Consider the following 14,211-nt stretch of genomic DNA (forward strand, 5'->3'; position numbering starts at 1 on the left):
CATAGTGAGATCCCATCTCTATAAAAAATTTTTTAAAAATCAGCTGGGCATGATGATATGAGGCTATCATCCTGGCAACTTGGGAGGGAGGCTGAGGTAAGAGGATTATTTGAGCCTATGAGTTCGAGACTGCAGTGAGCTATGATTGTGCCATTGCATTCAAGCGTGGGCAGCAGAGTAAGACCCTGTCTCAAAAAAAGAAAAAAGACACTTTGGTGTTTAATGAAAATTAGGAACTGTCTTCTGGGCCCACCTTCACTTAAGTTTAGTTCTTAACAGTATTCTGAGGAATAAATGACTATTTGTTGAATAATTATACATGTATTACAGTTTATTTTTCAAAGAATCTTCCTAGAAACTGAAGATTTTTGGTAATCTTACTTGTAATTTTATTACAGTTTTACTTGTAATTATATTATTTTTAGAGATATGGTCTCATTCTTTTGCCCAAGTTGGAGTGCGGTGGTACACTCATAGCTTACTGCAACCTTAAACTCCTAGGTTCAAGTGGTTCTCCCACCTCAGCCTCCCAAGTAACTGGGACTACAGGTGCACACCACCACATTTGGCTAATTTTTTATTTTTTCTAGAGACAGGGTCTTGTGCTGTTTCCCAGGCTGAATTTTACTTTAAATTATTTTAACATTTACGTATTTTTCCAAATAAATGTATTTTTAACTTAAAAGGAAAAAGCAGTACACGTGTACTAGAAAAAAATTATGAACAAGCAATAAAATAACTTTTATAAAGGACATCATAATCCTGCCTACTCAGAGAGGCCACTCTCAATCAGTGCCTTGAGGTATAATTTTTGAAACCTTTTCCTGCTTATCCAGGTATCTGTATCTATATAGTTTTTGTTTATGTACACGAATTTAGAATTATATTATTAATATATTTACTGTTTTGTGTTGTAACTTAATATCTCTGACACATTGCTTTAGAGACTACATAGGAAGCCATCATATAGCTGTATTATATTTGATTAAACTCAGACATTTGTGTTGAACATTGAAAGTTTTTCCAGCCTTTTGCTATTACAGACAGAAGGAGGCAATGAGCAGTTGTTAAGAGCACACACTCTGGAGTTAAATGGTTTCTCTGCAGAAAAGTGTGACTGTAGCAGGCCTGGGACTGCTATCCTTGGAAAGGCTGCTTGCAAGGTTGGCACTTGGCTGGTGTCAGGGAACTTGGATTTCAGGAGGGTTCCTACCACCTAATTGATAAGAATGGCTCACTGCATTAACTGTGCAAACACTAATTTATGCTGAACTCCTGTTTTCCTTCCAGGAGCCTACATGATCAGCCCCTGGTAAAAACCTTGGGAGCTAAGTCTCTAAGTGAGTTTCCCTGGCAGACAACATTTAACACATGTTGTCACAGCTCATTGCTGGGAGAATTAAGCACACCCCTAATGACTATACTGGGAGAAAATTCTTGGAAGCTTGTACCTGGTTTCCTCTGGACTTGGCCTTGCAGACCTTTTCCCTTGCTTTGTATCCTTTTGCTGTAATATATCATAGCTCTGAGTACAACTGTGTGCTGAGTCTTGTGAATCCTTCCAGTGAATCACCAAACCCTGGGGTGGACTTGGGGACACAGGTTTAAATCCTGGCTCTGCTGCTTTCTAGTGGAGCAAACTTAGGCAAGTTACTCACCCTCTCAGTCATTTTCTAATCTTAGAGTTAGAAAATAGTTTTGTTTTATAAATTGAAATATATAAAGTACTTACAATAGTGCCTGGCATGTAATTATTTCTCAATAAAGGTTAAGAATTATCTTGCAAGTTAGATATTTATATAAATTTGTAACTATTCCTTTTTTTTTTTTTTTTGGAGATGGAGTCTCACTCTGTTGCCCAGGCTGGGGTGCAGTGGCACAATCTCAGCTCACTGTAACCTTGGCCTCCCGGATTCAAGTGATTTTCCTGCCTCAGCCTCCCAAGTATCTGGGAATACAGAGATGTGCCAACATGACTGGCTAATTTTTGTATTTTTAGTAGAGACAGGTTTTCACTGTGTTGGCCAGGCTGGCCTTGAACTCCTGAACTGCCTGCCTCGGACTTTGAAAGTGCTGGGATTGGCTGGGCACAGTGGCTCACGCCTGTAAACCCAGCACTTTGGGAGCCTGAGGTGGGTGGATCACCTGAGGTCAAGAGAAACCCCGTCTCTACTAAAAATACAAAATTAGCTAGGCATGATGGCGCATGCCTGTAATCCCAGCTACTCGGGAGGCTGAGGCAGGAGAATCGCTTGAACCCAGGAGGCGGAAGTTGAGGTGAGCCAAGATCGTGTCATTGCACTACAGCCTGGGCAAAAAGAGTGAAAACTCTGTCCAAAAAAAAAGGAAGTGCTGGGATTACAAGTTTGAACCACTATGCCTGGCCTATAACTATTTCTTTCAAATAAATTTCTGTAAGAATAACTACTGAGTTTAAGGATATATACTTTTTTTATGTGTTCTGGTCATAAAAGTGAAATATATTTATTAAAGCATTAGAGATATCTGCTATAGAAAATAAAAGTCCTAATTTTGTATTTCAGATATAGTTATTTCTAATAATTTGCTTTGAATATATTAAAATTTGTTTCTACACATATTAATATGTACAGTAGAATATAGAAATTTTTAATAAAAATGGAACCAGGTATACATTATTTTATTGTTTATGCCTGTATATAAGGAATCCTTATATTCAATGAAGATCCATAAAATTTTTTTGTCTTCCTTAAAACATTTAGAATATAGGTAAAGTAGAAAATACGTAATTATAATGTCCAAGTTGTCAACTTAGTTATACCTTTACATTTGAAATTACACATTATAGAAACACAGTATTTTAGAAATTGCAAACAGTCTCTGACTTATGATGGTTTCACTTAGGAGTTTTTTGATTTTGCAGTGGTACAAAAGCTATACCGTACTGCAGGTTTTGAATTTGATCTTTTACTGGGCTAGCGATATGTGGAACACTTTCTCGTGATACTGGGCGGTGGTTGTGAGCCACAGCTCTTAGACAGCCCTGCGATCATGGTACACCTTCACAGCACTGCTTTGTCAGCATTTTTTGGACTATTGTTTGCCAGCGTTTTTGCTTCCATCCTGTCTACAAAGCCCATTTTGACCTAGGATATTTTCAGTTTGCAATGGTCTATTGGGACGTAACCCATCATAAGTTGAGGAGTGTCTGTATACTGTTGCTTTTTTTATAGGCATCACAGGCGTCTTTGACACTTCACTCATCAACATGATCATTAGGGCCACTTTTAAGGTTTACAACAGATATAGAGCACATCAGTTCCACTTCTACCTGTTGCTTGATTCCACTGAACTCTGATTCTACTGGAAATTTTATCCTATTCATATAATATTCAGGCAATTGGTTTTTTGTTTGCCCAGGATGTGTGATTGCCACAACCTGACTAGTCCCTGTACTGCTTTTTAAAGTTATCACTGGCTGAGTGTGGTGGCTCCTGTCTGTAATCCCAGCACTTTGGGAGGTGGAGGCAGGTGGATCACCTGAGGTGAGGAGTTCGAGACCAGCCTGACCAACATGATGAAACCCTGTCTCTACTAAAAATACAAAAATTAGCTTGGCATGGTGGCAGGTAGCTGTAATCCCAGCTACTCAGGAGGTTGGGCAGGAGAATCGCTTGAACTGGGAGATGGAGGTTGCAGTGAGCTGAGATTGTGCCTTTGCACTCTAGCCTGGGTGACAGAGTGAGACTCCATCTCAAAACAAAAAAAAAGTCAACCTTAAGACATGCTTATAGTGATATTTAATATTTAAAATTATGAGGCCATCCCCCAGGAATAATTACTGTGAGTGTGTTAAATTTCTCTACCTCCTTTTAAAATAGTGTTGTCAGGTAACCTCTATAAGCATCAAAAACTTTCATTGATCAAGGATGTTTCAAGATGTGACTTTCTCAAACAGTATTTAACATTGATCGGATCCTGGAATTAATTTTTCTAAGGTATATAAAATACATTTTGGAGACAGGGAAATTTGAGTATGGACTATATACTATATGATACATTGAAAATAATTTTTTAGGTATGATAAGGTATTATAGGAGAATGCCCTAGGAGATGATGCTGGATGTGTTTAGGGGCAAAGTGGCATGATATCTGCGACATATTTTCAAATGATTCAACAAAAAGGAAAATAGGGGTAGGGTGAAAAGCGAATGTAATTTGTTTACAATTGGTAAATGTAGATGATGGATATATAACAATGTTCAATATTGTCTGCACACTTTTCTATGAATTTGAAAATGTTCAAAGTGAAAAGCTGGACAGTGTAGAAGGACATTTTCTCTGTAATATAAAAATATTCATTCATATTTACTTCTAGGACTTATATTTTTATATCTTACAATTAAATTTGTATTAAAATGGGATTTTTTTATTTTTAATTTTTTTGGAATTTATTTTATCATAAAGAATGAGATCGGGGTTTCACTTAATTTGAAGTGCCACTTATGTTAAAACTCTCAAGTCTGTTTTTTGGGAATTTCCATTTTTCCACTTTGTTATAACCATACTTTTTAATATAATATTATGGCTCTTTTTTTTTTTTTTTTTTTTTTGAGACAGGGTCTTACTCTGTTGCCCAGGCTGGAGTGCAGTAGCACAATCTTGGCTCACTGCAACCTCTGCTTTCTGGGTTCAAGTGATTCTTCTACCTCAGCCTCTTGAGTAGCTGGGACTACAGGCATGCACCACCCTCCCTGGCTAATTTTGTGTGTGTGTGTATTTGGTAGAGATGGGTTTCACCATGTTGGACAGGTTGGTCTCAAACTCCTCACGCCATCCATCTACCTTGGCCTCCCAAAGTACTGGGATTACAGGCCTGAGCCACCACGCCTGGCTGGTGTTTTTTAATAAGGTAGATTTCTCTTTTTTATTCTTCCTTTCCCAAATTTTTCTAGATTTTTCCAGTGCTTTATTCTTCCAGGGGAATTTTGGAATAAACACATCAAGTTCACAATTGGTTTGAGTTTTGTTAAAATTACAGGTTAATTTGGGCAGACTCAATGTTTTTCTATTACTTAGTCTTTTTACTACAATAACAATTTCACTGGCTGGCAAAGGATCCTCAGAGATTCAAGTAATAACCATAGAATTGTTTGTTTGAGAAGTTATGTTTTAGTTGTATTGTAAATAAACATATTCTTTTTTTTTTTTTTTAAGATGGAGTCTTACTCTGTCACCCAGGCTGAAGTGCAGTGATGCAATCTCGACTCACTGCAACCTCTGCCTCCTGAGTTCAAACGATTCTCATCCCTTAGCCTCCTAAATAGCTGGGTTTACAGGCACACACCACCACACCCAGCTAATTTTTGTATTTTTGGTAGAGATGGGGTTTCACCATGTTGGCCAGGCTGGTCTCAAACTCTTGACCTCAAGTGATCTGCCTGCCTCGGTCTCCCAAAGTGCTGATATTACAGGTGTGAACCATCACACGTGGCCTATATCCTTAACTGAGTTATTTATTAGGTATTACAGATGCAAATATGAATAAGACAGCATCAGTGCCCCTCACAGAGTTCATGATCTCATAAGAAAGAATGGTTAAAATAGGCTGGGTCTGGTGGCTCATGCTTGTATACCCAGCTACTCTGGAGGCAGAGGCAGGTGGATCACTTGAGGTCAGAAGTTTGAGACCAGCTTGTCCAACGTGGTGAAACCCCGGCTCTACAAAAATACAAAAATTAGCCAGGCATGGTGGCATACACCTGTAATCCCACCTACTTGGGAGGCTGAGGCACAAGAGTCACTTGAACCTGGGAGGCAGAGGTTGCAGTGAGCTAAGATCGCCCCACTGCACTCCTAGGTAAGAGAGCAAGACTCCGTCTCAAAAAAAAAAAAAAGGTTAAAATAATACAAAGTACAGAAGTACCATGAGGGAGATAGCATTGAATTCTGAGATGTGCAGGCCCACTAAAGGGGGGTGGTAACCAAGCAAGAATTTAAAAGATGAAAGATATTACTCTGCATGGGCTATCATAACCAAATACCACAGACTACGTGGCCTAAACAGCAGAGATTTATTTCTCAGAGTGTCAGAGGCTGAAAGTCTGAATTCAGAGTGCCAGCATGGCCAGCTTCTGGTGAGGACTCTTCCTGGCTTATACATGCCACCATCTCACTGTGACCTCACGTAACAGAAAGAGGGAGGGAGAAAGATCTCTTCCTCTTCTTATAAGGCCACTATCCTGCTGGATTAAGGCCCCACCCTTATGACCTCATTTAACCTTAATTACCTCCTAAAGGCCCTATCTCCAAATACCATCACATTGGGGGTTAGGGCTTCAACATAAAGTTAAGAAGGACACAATTCAGTTCATAGCAGATGAATAAGCATTTGCCAGGCACCTCAAGTTATGGAAGAGGTGTTGAAACAGAGGGAATATAGCAGATGTGAAAGCATAGGGGCCTGAAACAATAGCATGTGTTCAGGGAGTTACAGCTGGCTCAGTGTTGCTGGAATATAAGGTGGGAGAAAGAACTTCTGAAAGCTGAGGCTAGAACAATAGGGTTGGAGGTGGGGCACATGATTATGAAGGACCTTAGTGTGTATTAAGCTTAGAAGGACTTCATCTTAATGGTAGAGTGGAGTGACAGGAACTTCTAGGCAGAGGAATGGTGAGGTCAGATTTGCATTTTTGATAAATCAGGTGGAGGAGCAATTTGAGCAGCAGCAAAACTGGAATTAGTGAGTTAGTTGGGAAACTAATGTAGTAGTCCTTGTGAATAAAAGATGCAGCAAAGACCAGAGAGAGGCAAAGTTTGAAAAATGTGAAGATGAAATGTGCAGGACTTGACTAGATATTTTAAATGTGGTAGGTGAGAGAGCCATAGGCGTCCAGGCTGGGCTGGTGTCTTACTTGTTCAGTTTCCATAAAGAGACATGTTAATTATTTCACATTTTACAGAATTAGTAAATTAATTCATTGATTTCCAAAACTCAAAATAAGTATGTAACTGATTTGTAAATTGAAGTTGTGTCACTCTTACCATGATCACAAACTCAATCTTTACCTATCATTTCAGAACTATTTGGGGAAGTCGACGGTCTTTTCTGGGCTAATGACCTTTGTGTTTTTTTTTTATTTTGAGACGGAGTCTTGCTCTGTCACCCAGGCTGGAGTGCAGTGGTGTGATCTCCACTCACTGCAACCTCTGCCTCCTGGGTTTAAGCAACTCTTCTGCCTTAACTTCCCAAGGAGCTGGGACTGCAGGCATCCGCCACTATGCCCGGCTAATTTTTGTATTTTTACTAGAGATGAGGTTTCTCCATATTGGCCAGGTTGGTCTCAATTTCCTGACCTCGTGATCCACCTGCCTTGGCCTCCCAAAGTGCTGAGATTATAGGCATGAGCCACCACGCCTGGCCTCTAATCACCTTTTTAAAAGGGTGTCATTTGCATTTCTGCTCTAACATTGGTGTCATGCATTTCTGCTCTAACTGGTGTCATGCATTTCTGTTCTAACATTGGTATCATATGCATGTCTGCTCTAACATTGGTGTCATATGCATGTCTGCTCTAACATTGGTGTCATGCATGTCTGCTCTAACATTGGTGTCATATGCATGTCTGCTCTAACATTGGTGTCATATGCATTTCTGCTCTAATATTGTCCTCTGCTATTTATTTTCCTTAGTATATTTGCACATGCTCAGTATTGTGCTACATTTGATACATTACAGAAATAAAACTGTGACTCATGTTTTTGACACACTAGTTTTGCTGGAGAAACCAAATCATGGTACTGCCACTAAAAGGAAGTAATGTGTATTTAAGGGCTAATTTGTGTCTGCTACATGCAGCCTATACAGTGGTTCAATCATTTGTTTTCATTCATTTGTTCTGAGTGCCTGCGTTTATAAAGTTTACACTCTAGTGAAGGGACAATAATTAGTAAACATGTAGTAAATGGAATGGCAATCAGTGTCACAGAGGCCAGCAAAGTAGGAGAGGGTGTGTGCTGAGGGTCTGGCTTACTATTTAATATGGTGTGATGAGAGAAGCCCCCTTATTAGGGTAACATTTGAGCAAAGGCCCACGGAGTGAGAGAGGGTGAGACATGGTCTATGCAATGTAGGTGTCTGGGGGAAGAATGTTCCAGGCAGAGGGAACACCAAGTGCAAATTTCAAGGCCCTGAGATGGGAACATGCTTCGCTTATTTGAGGAACAGTGAGGAGGCTGGTGTAGCAAGAACAATGTGAGAACAGGAAGATGAGTTGAGTTTGCTGATGAAGGGAGGGGAAGATTATTCAGGGCCTTGCAGGACATTTTAAGGGCTTTGAGTTTTCCTCCAAGTGAGACAGAGAGACAAGTGGAGGTGTAACCTAATGATTGGACCTAGGTTTTAGAAGCATCACTCTCACTGTATGTGGAGACTATAAGGAGGCAAGGGCAGAAGTGAGACTGGTTAGGAGGCAGTTGCAATAATCCTGGCAGGAGATTACAGTGGCTTGGATCAGGTGGTAGCCGTGGAGGAGGTGAGAAGTGCCGAAATGTGGGGCTATTTATGATATACACACTAACAGGCCTTGCTGAGGGACTAGATGTGGCGTGTGAAAGGAGTCGAGGCTTCTGGCCTAAGTCACTGGAAGAACGGAACTGCCATTTATGGAGATGGACAGGACTATTAGAAAAGCTAAATGGAGATGTCAAGAGAAGCTGTCAAGATGGGTAGTTGGTTAAATGACTCTGGAGTTAGAAGAACCAGCCTGGAGATATGTAGATGGTAGTTAAAAGCCACAAGTTGGTAGATTAAAGACCAAGGGAGTATATTGGAAAGAGGTATGTTGGCTGAGCTTTAGGGCTCAGGGTTTAGAGGTCAAAATGAGGAGGAACCAACAAAGGGGACTGAGAAGAGGCTTTTAGGGGTTGGGCAGAAAACTAGGAGAGTGTAGCATCCTGGAACCAAGTGAACACACTGTTTTGAGGTGTCAGGAGTGATCAGTCCTGTCCTACGCTGTTAATGTGTGAGACCTGAGAATGGACCACAGTGCTCAAGTAATGCAGGAGATAGAACCAGTCATACCACTAATAATTTTATTAGTCCTAAATATTTTTACTGCAAGATTTAGTCGTTGTGTTTTCACTGGCAGATGAAGGATGAAAGTCGTTCAGGGTAATTTCCATTTTTGTAATTTCTGACAGCAGCAGAACAGTTTCTACTTATGATTGGTATGCATTTTTATTATTAGCCATAGTATTCATTTTGGATAATGAGCACGTCTTTGTTAGCGTTATTTTTCTTCACCTCCTCCTCGAGTTGTTCATCCATTCATTCATTCATCCCAAAAATGCTTATTAAGCGCCTGTCCTGCGCCAGTCCTAGGTTTCTCTTGTCCTGATAGGTCTAGTTTCACAAGCGCAGGATTTTGCCTTTCCGGAGGCAATAGGCTCCCGTGTCCCCGCAGTGGGGTTTTTCCAGCCTTCCTTGTGCAGCTGCAGTCCTCAGCGTCCGCGGGTGGAGACCTGCAGCGGGTCAGCCGGTGCGTTCCGCCTGCGGCTGGGGGCCCTCTAGCCGCCTAGAAGGAAACGCGGAGGAGGTGGGTGGACAGTATGCAGATGAGGGGGGCGGGCCAAACCTAGCGGGCGGCGTGCAGTGGAGGTGGTCCGGCAGGATTCAGATGAAGGGGGCGGGCCGTGCCGGGCGGGCAGGATGCAGATGAGGGGGCGGGACCCGCGGGCGCGGGAGAGGAGCCGCTCCGCCGGCAGCCTCTGGGAACTGGAAGGCGCCCGGCCCTTTCTTTGACTGGAGCGGACCCGCGGGACGCAGACGCCTCGCCAGCAGGAGACGGCGCGAGTTCGGCACGGTGGTCACCCCGTCCGAGGCCAGCCAGCCGGCCGCTGCCGGAGTCGGCCAAGCATGGGCAACCACTCAGGACGGCCCGAGGATCCGGAACCAGGTCTGTACGGCTGGCAGGGTCGCGCCGCTCCCCACCCAACGGCCGAGCGCCCTTCCCCCACCGCCTCCCGCCCGCGGCGCCCAGCGGGGGCGAGCGAAAGGCTAAGGTCCCGGCGTGTCATTCTTGCCGTTGGAATGCGGCGCAGGGGAATGTGAAATTACCTGTGCCGGCGCTGCGACCAGGAAACGCTGCTCGTCCTGAATGCGCACCTGGGGGTCGGGGCCGCCAGCCGGGAGCCGCGGGGTCCCCGCTGGGTCCCACCTGCGCGCCTGGCCTGCGCCTAGACTGGGTCTCCTGAGCGCGCAGGCCGCCCGCGGACTTTCCGGGCGTATGCGGGGAGGGCGTGCCCCGTGGCTGCTCCCTCTCGGCCGCGGGCCCCGCACTTTGTGGCGTCCGCGGCTCTGCCCCTTACACTCCTGTTAGGGCTGCCGGGCGACTGTTCCTTCCCCGGAATAGTCCGTGCTTGTTCTGGGATGTCGGTCGCGCCTCTGGTTATCCCGTGTTTACTTCCTCCGTCCTGAGTGAGCTTGGTGGAGTCAGCTGGGCCGTAGTTTTTGTCTTCTGGGCGCTTATCACGGCCCCCAGCAGAGTTAGGTGCTTATAACCAGGGTTGCTTTTAAAAACAGAACGAAACATTTCTGGACTGTCACGTGAAGCAAATGGGTTTTAGTTTTGCCTGAAAAATGGCATCTTGGCGGATAGGAAAGAGATGGTTGACCCGCTGGAGTCGGGGGGGCGTGCAGGTGACAGGTATGTGTTTCTGTGAGAGAGTCAGAACTCTAAACATTTTCCAAAGGCGTAATGTTTTAATTTGAATTTGAATGAGAACTTTGAGGCTTTGAGAGGTGAAGCGGCTTTTCCAAGTGACCTTTTCCGGAGCTGGGAGCTGGCTGTGGACGCTGGGTTGTCCCGGCCTCTGCACATTGCTCCTCCGTCACCTCCCAGCGCCCCGGCGGGCGGTATCCTCGGGGCGGGGCGGAGCGGAGGCGGGAGGCCTCTCCGGCACCTGGGGTGCATTGGACTGGAACCAGAGTCAGGATGGAAAACTTGGACAGCCACACAGGAATATGTGAAGAAAAATTTCAGGGGCCGGCTTACTGCATAGAAGTGACTACACAGCACTTGTTCAGACTTTTTTTTTGGCAGAATAACCAATAATATGCATATTAATAAAATAAAATATCCATAAAATAAAAATAATGTACTTAGAACCCTGTTGATAACTGTTCGGTAAAGGATATGTAACATTAAAAAACACCTCTTATTAGTTACATGCCTGTGCAGATATTGTGAAAACCCCTATGTATTATTCCTTTGTGTTAAAATTGTGAAAACACTGTTGTTAGGAGTTTTTAAGAGTAATTTGGATACCTGTGTTCCAATTTTTTAGTGACCTTACTTTTTAAAGCACTTTGATGGTTAGGACATAAAAAGAACGTTTATGCCAGTGACTTATTTTATTGTATTTTCCAAAGAATGCATATTCAAGCATGGGAACTCTGGAAATTAGAGCTTTGTTAAAGATGCCTGTGTTGGCCGGGCGCGGTCGCTCACACCTCTAATCCTAGCACTTTGGGAGGCCAAGGCAGGCAGATTACGAGGTCAGGAGTTCAAGACCATCCTGGCTAACATGGTGAATCCTTGTCTCTACTAAAAATACAAAAATTAGCTGGGCATGGTGGCGTGTGCCTGTAAATCTCAGCTACTTGGGAGGCTGAGGCAGGAAAATTGCTTGAACTGGGAGGTGGAGGTTGCAGTGGGCCGGGATTGGAATAATACATAGGGGTTTTCACAATATCTGGACAGGCATGTAACAGGCCGCTGCACTCCAGCCTGGGCTACAAAGCAGGACTCTTTCTCAAAAAAAAAAAAAAAAATTGTGTGTGTGTTTTCAGTCTGCTTTATCACAGGGACTGGGATGAGGTCGCCTGTCCCCAACTGGCAGTTGTGGTACATTGGACTAGAATCTCAACAAGTGCTTCTGTGAGTCATCAGAGCAAGGGGACCAAAAGGTAAAGGGGAAGCAGAAGGTAGGCTGGATGAGCGATGAGTGAAAGCAGCATGCAAGCCTGAGTGTCACATGGTTCCTGTGCTGTGTCAGTTTTGTTCATGGAGAACAGACATTTAGAATTAGGAATGCACCCAAGAAAGGCAAAAGGGATAGGAAGCAGAATTTGAGGAGTTTGAGGCCAGCCTGGGCAAGGAAAGCTTTTGACTGTGATGCAGACCCAACACCTATGAAAGGGAAGCGGTAGGCAGCAGTTTTGGGCAAGGAGAGCCTCAGCTAATGATGTAGACCTGAAGTCTTGGCCAGCTGATGGGGGAGCTCCAGAGCAAAGCCCACCCATTAGAGGGGTCTCAGGTTGGGCAGAAAGGATAGTCACTAGTCTTTCTGTGGTCAGTCATTGGCTAGAGGCTACTTGGGAAGAACGTGCTTTCAGCTCAGAAGCTAACACGAGTCCTAGGATCCTTGTGGCGCCAACAGCTGGATGGAGGCCTTGCAGCTGAATGGCAAGTTCGTTTTTTCTTTGAGACAGGATCTGACTCTGTCACCCAGGGTGGAGTGCAGTGCTGTGATCATGGCTCACTGCAGCCTTGACCTTCCAAGCTCAGGCAATCCTCCCACCTCAGCCACCCAAGTAGCTGGACCATAGGCCTGGCTATTTGTTTTTTTTTTTTTTTGTAGAGATTTTTTTTTTTTTTTTTGAGATGAAATCTTGTTCTGTCATCCAGGCTAGAGCATAGTGATACGATCTTGGCTCACTGTAATCTCTGCCTCCTGGGTTCAAGTGATTCTTCTGCCTCAGCCTCTCAAGTAGCTGGGACTGCAGGTGTGCACCATTACGCCAGGCTAATTTTTGTATTTTTAGTAGAGATGGGGTTTTGCCATGTTGGCCAGGCTGGTCTTGAACTCCTGACCTCAAGTGATGCTTCGGCCTCCCACAGTGCTGGGATTACAAGTGGGAGCCACTGCGCCTGGTGTAGAGATGGGATCTTGCTGTGTTGCCCAAGCTAGTCCCAAACACTTGGACTCAAGTGATACTCCTGCTTCAGCCTTCCAAAGTGCTGGGATTTTAGGGGTGAGCCACTGCACCTGGCTAAGCTCTTTCTTGAAAAAGAGATCCCAGTGGAACACCTCCATGGTTGACTGCCGCAGGACCTCAGTTTCTTGGATAGGAAGAGTCTCTTTAAAGGGTAAAGAGATAAAATCCCCATCTCAGACCCCCTGTAAGGATTAAGAGTGCACCATCTTTTCCAGGTGGAAGCTCATCCCCCTCTGGGGTGTGTCTAAGGCAGAAGGCAGCTTCTCAGCTCTCAGCTGCTGCTGCTTTTCTAGCCTCGGAATTGGCTGTGGTGCCAGCAGGATTCCTCTTTTGTGGTATCTGCAGTCCTTTGAATTGGGGCATCATGACTTAACGTGGTATTGCAGAATGAATAAGATAGATAGATCAAGTAAAAGATGTGAATATGTCATATCTGAAATTTTCAGCCTGGGCAGAGAAGAAAGCTGGTGGCTCTTGCTTCCTAAAAGGTCCTAGTTTACAGTTCTTCAGTTTCCAACCAGGTTGTCAGCACCTGCATTGTTAGGGCTGCCGGGCATAGTCGTGCAGTCTGTGTACTGTTCAAAGTCACCTGCTTAGAGAGCTGAGTGGGCCCAGCAGGGTTGTAGCAACCCAGAGGAAGGGGTGCATTTTGCAATTTTGCCTTTTTATATTGACTGACACCAAGGTGCCCAAAGTGCTGAAGAAGTCTTAGAAAGTAAGTTTAGTCTTAGAAAGTAAGGTTTTCCCCAGACCCCACACTAGCTTATTACTTATTTTTAATTTGCATGTATGTGTTTAAAAAGTAAATGCAAATCACCTGAAATAAAAGCTCCTCAGGTACACTCTTTTATTATTTACAGTTAATGCTAACCGTGGTTACAGATAAATTCCAAAATAGCCACTTAGGACAGTGAAAGTTGATTTCTCCCTCATGTCGCATCTGGTCTGAGTTGGGGGCCATTAAAAGGTGGTTAGAGTCTCAGGTTAGTGGATGCTCCTCTTCAACATATGGCTCCCAACTTGCTCTGAATCTGCCAGCAGTCAGCAGAGGAGAAGGCGTGTGGAGGACCCTGCAGGAGGTTTTGGGCGCCAGGCCTAGTTGTGATGCACATCATTTCCATGAACGTTCCGCTGGCCAGGCTCAGTCAAACAATCCCACTGACATGCCAGGAGACTGCAGCACACCAAGCAGAGAGAAGCATGGATGTTGGTAAACATTAGTGTGTCTTTGT

General features: G+C 44.1%; 1 protein-coding gene across 37 annotated transcripts in view; it reads left to right on the forward strand.

The window, feature by feature from the left end:
* SPECC1 (sperm antigen with calponin homology and coiled-coil domains 1) overlaps nucleotides 1-14,211 on the forward strand; it is a 498,473-nt gene that overhangs the window by 198,046 nt on the left and 286,216 nt on the right. For 7 of the 37 annotated variants that reach the window (XR_013535357.1, XM_078372285.1, XM_035299222.3 and 4 more), the window contains exon 1: nucleotides 9,655-9,935. The exons of 28 other annotated variants lie outside the window; for them this stretch is intronic. Coding sequence is in view for 5 of the 9 variants with exons in the window: in XM_078372285.1 (XP_078228411.1) it covers nucleotides 9,896-9,935 (40 nt within the window). In the remaining 4 variants the exon portion in view is untranslated. Of the gene's footprint in view, nucleotides 1-9,439; nucleotides 9,576-9,654; nucleotides 9,936-14,211 lie in introns of those variants that run through there. 2 more of the 37 variants (XM_078372289.1, XM_078372292.1) reach the window with 1 other exon arrangement.

Source organism: Callithrix jacchus, chromosome 5 (assembly GCF_049354715.1).
Source record: "Callithrix jacchus isolate 240 chromosome 5, calJac240_pri, whole genome shotgun sequence".
Taxonomy (NCBI): Eukaryota; Metazoa; Chordata; class Mammalia; order Primates; family Cebidae; genus Callithrix; species Callithrix jacchus.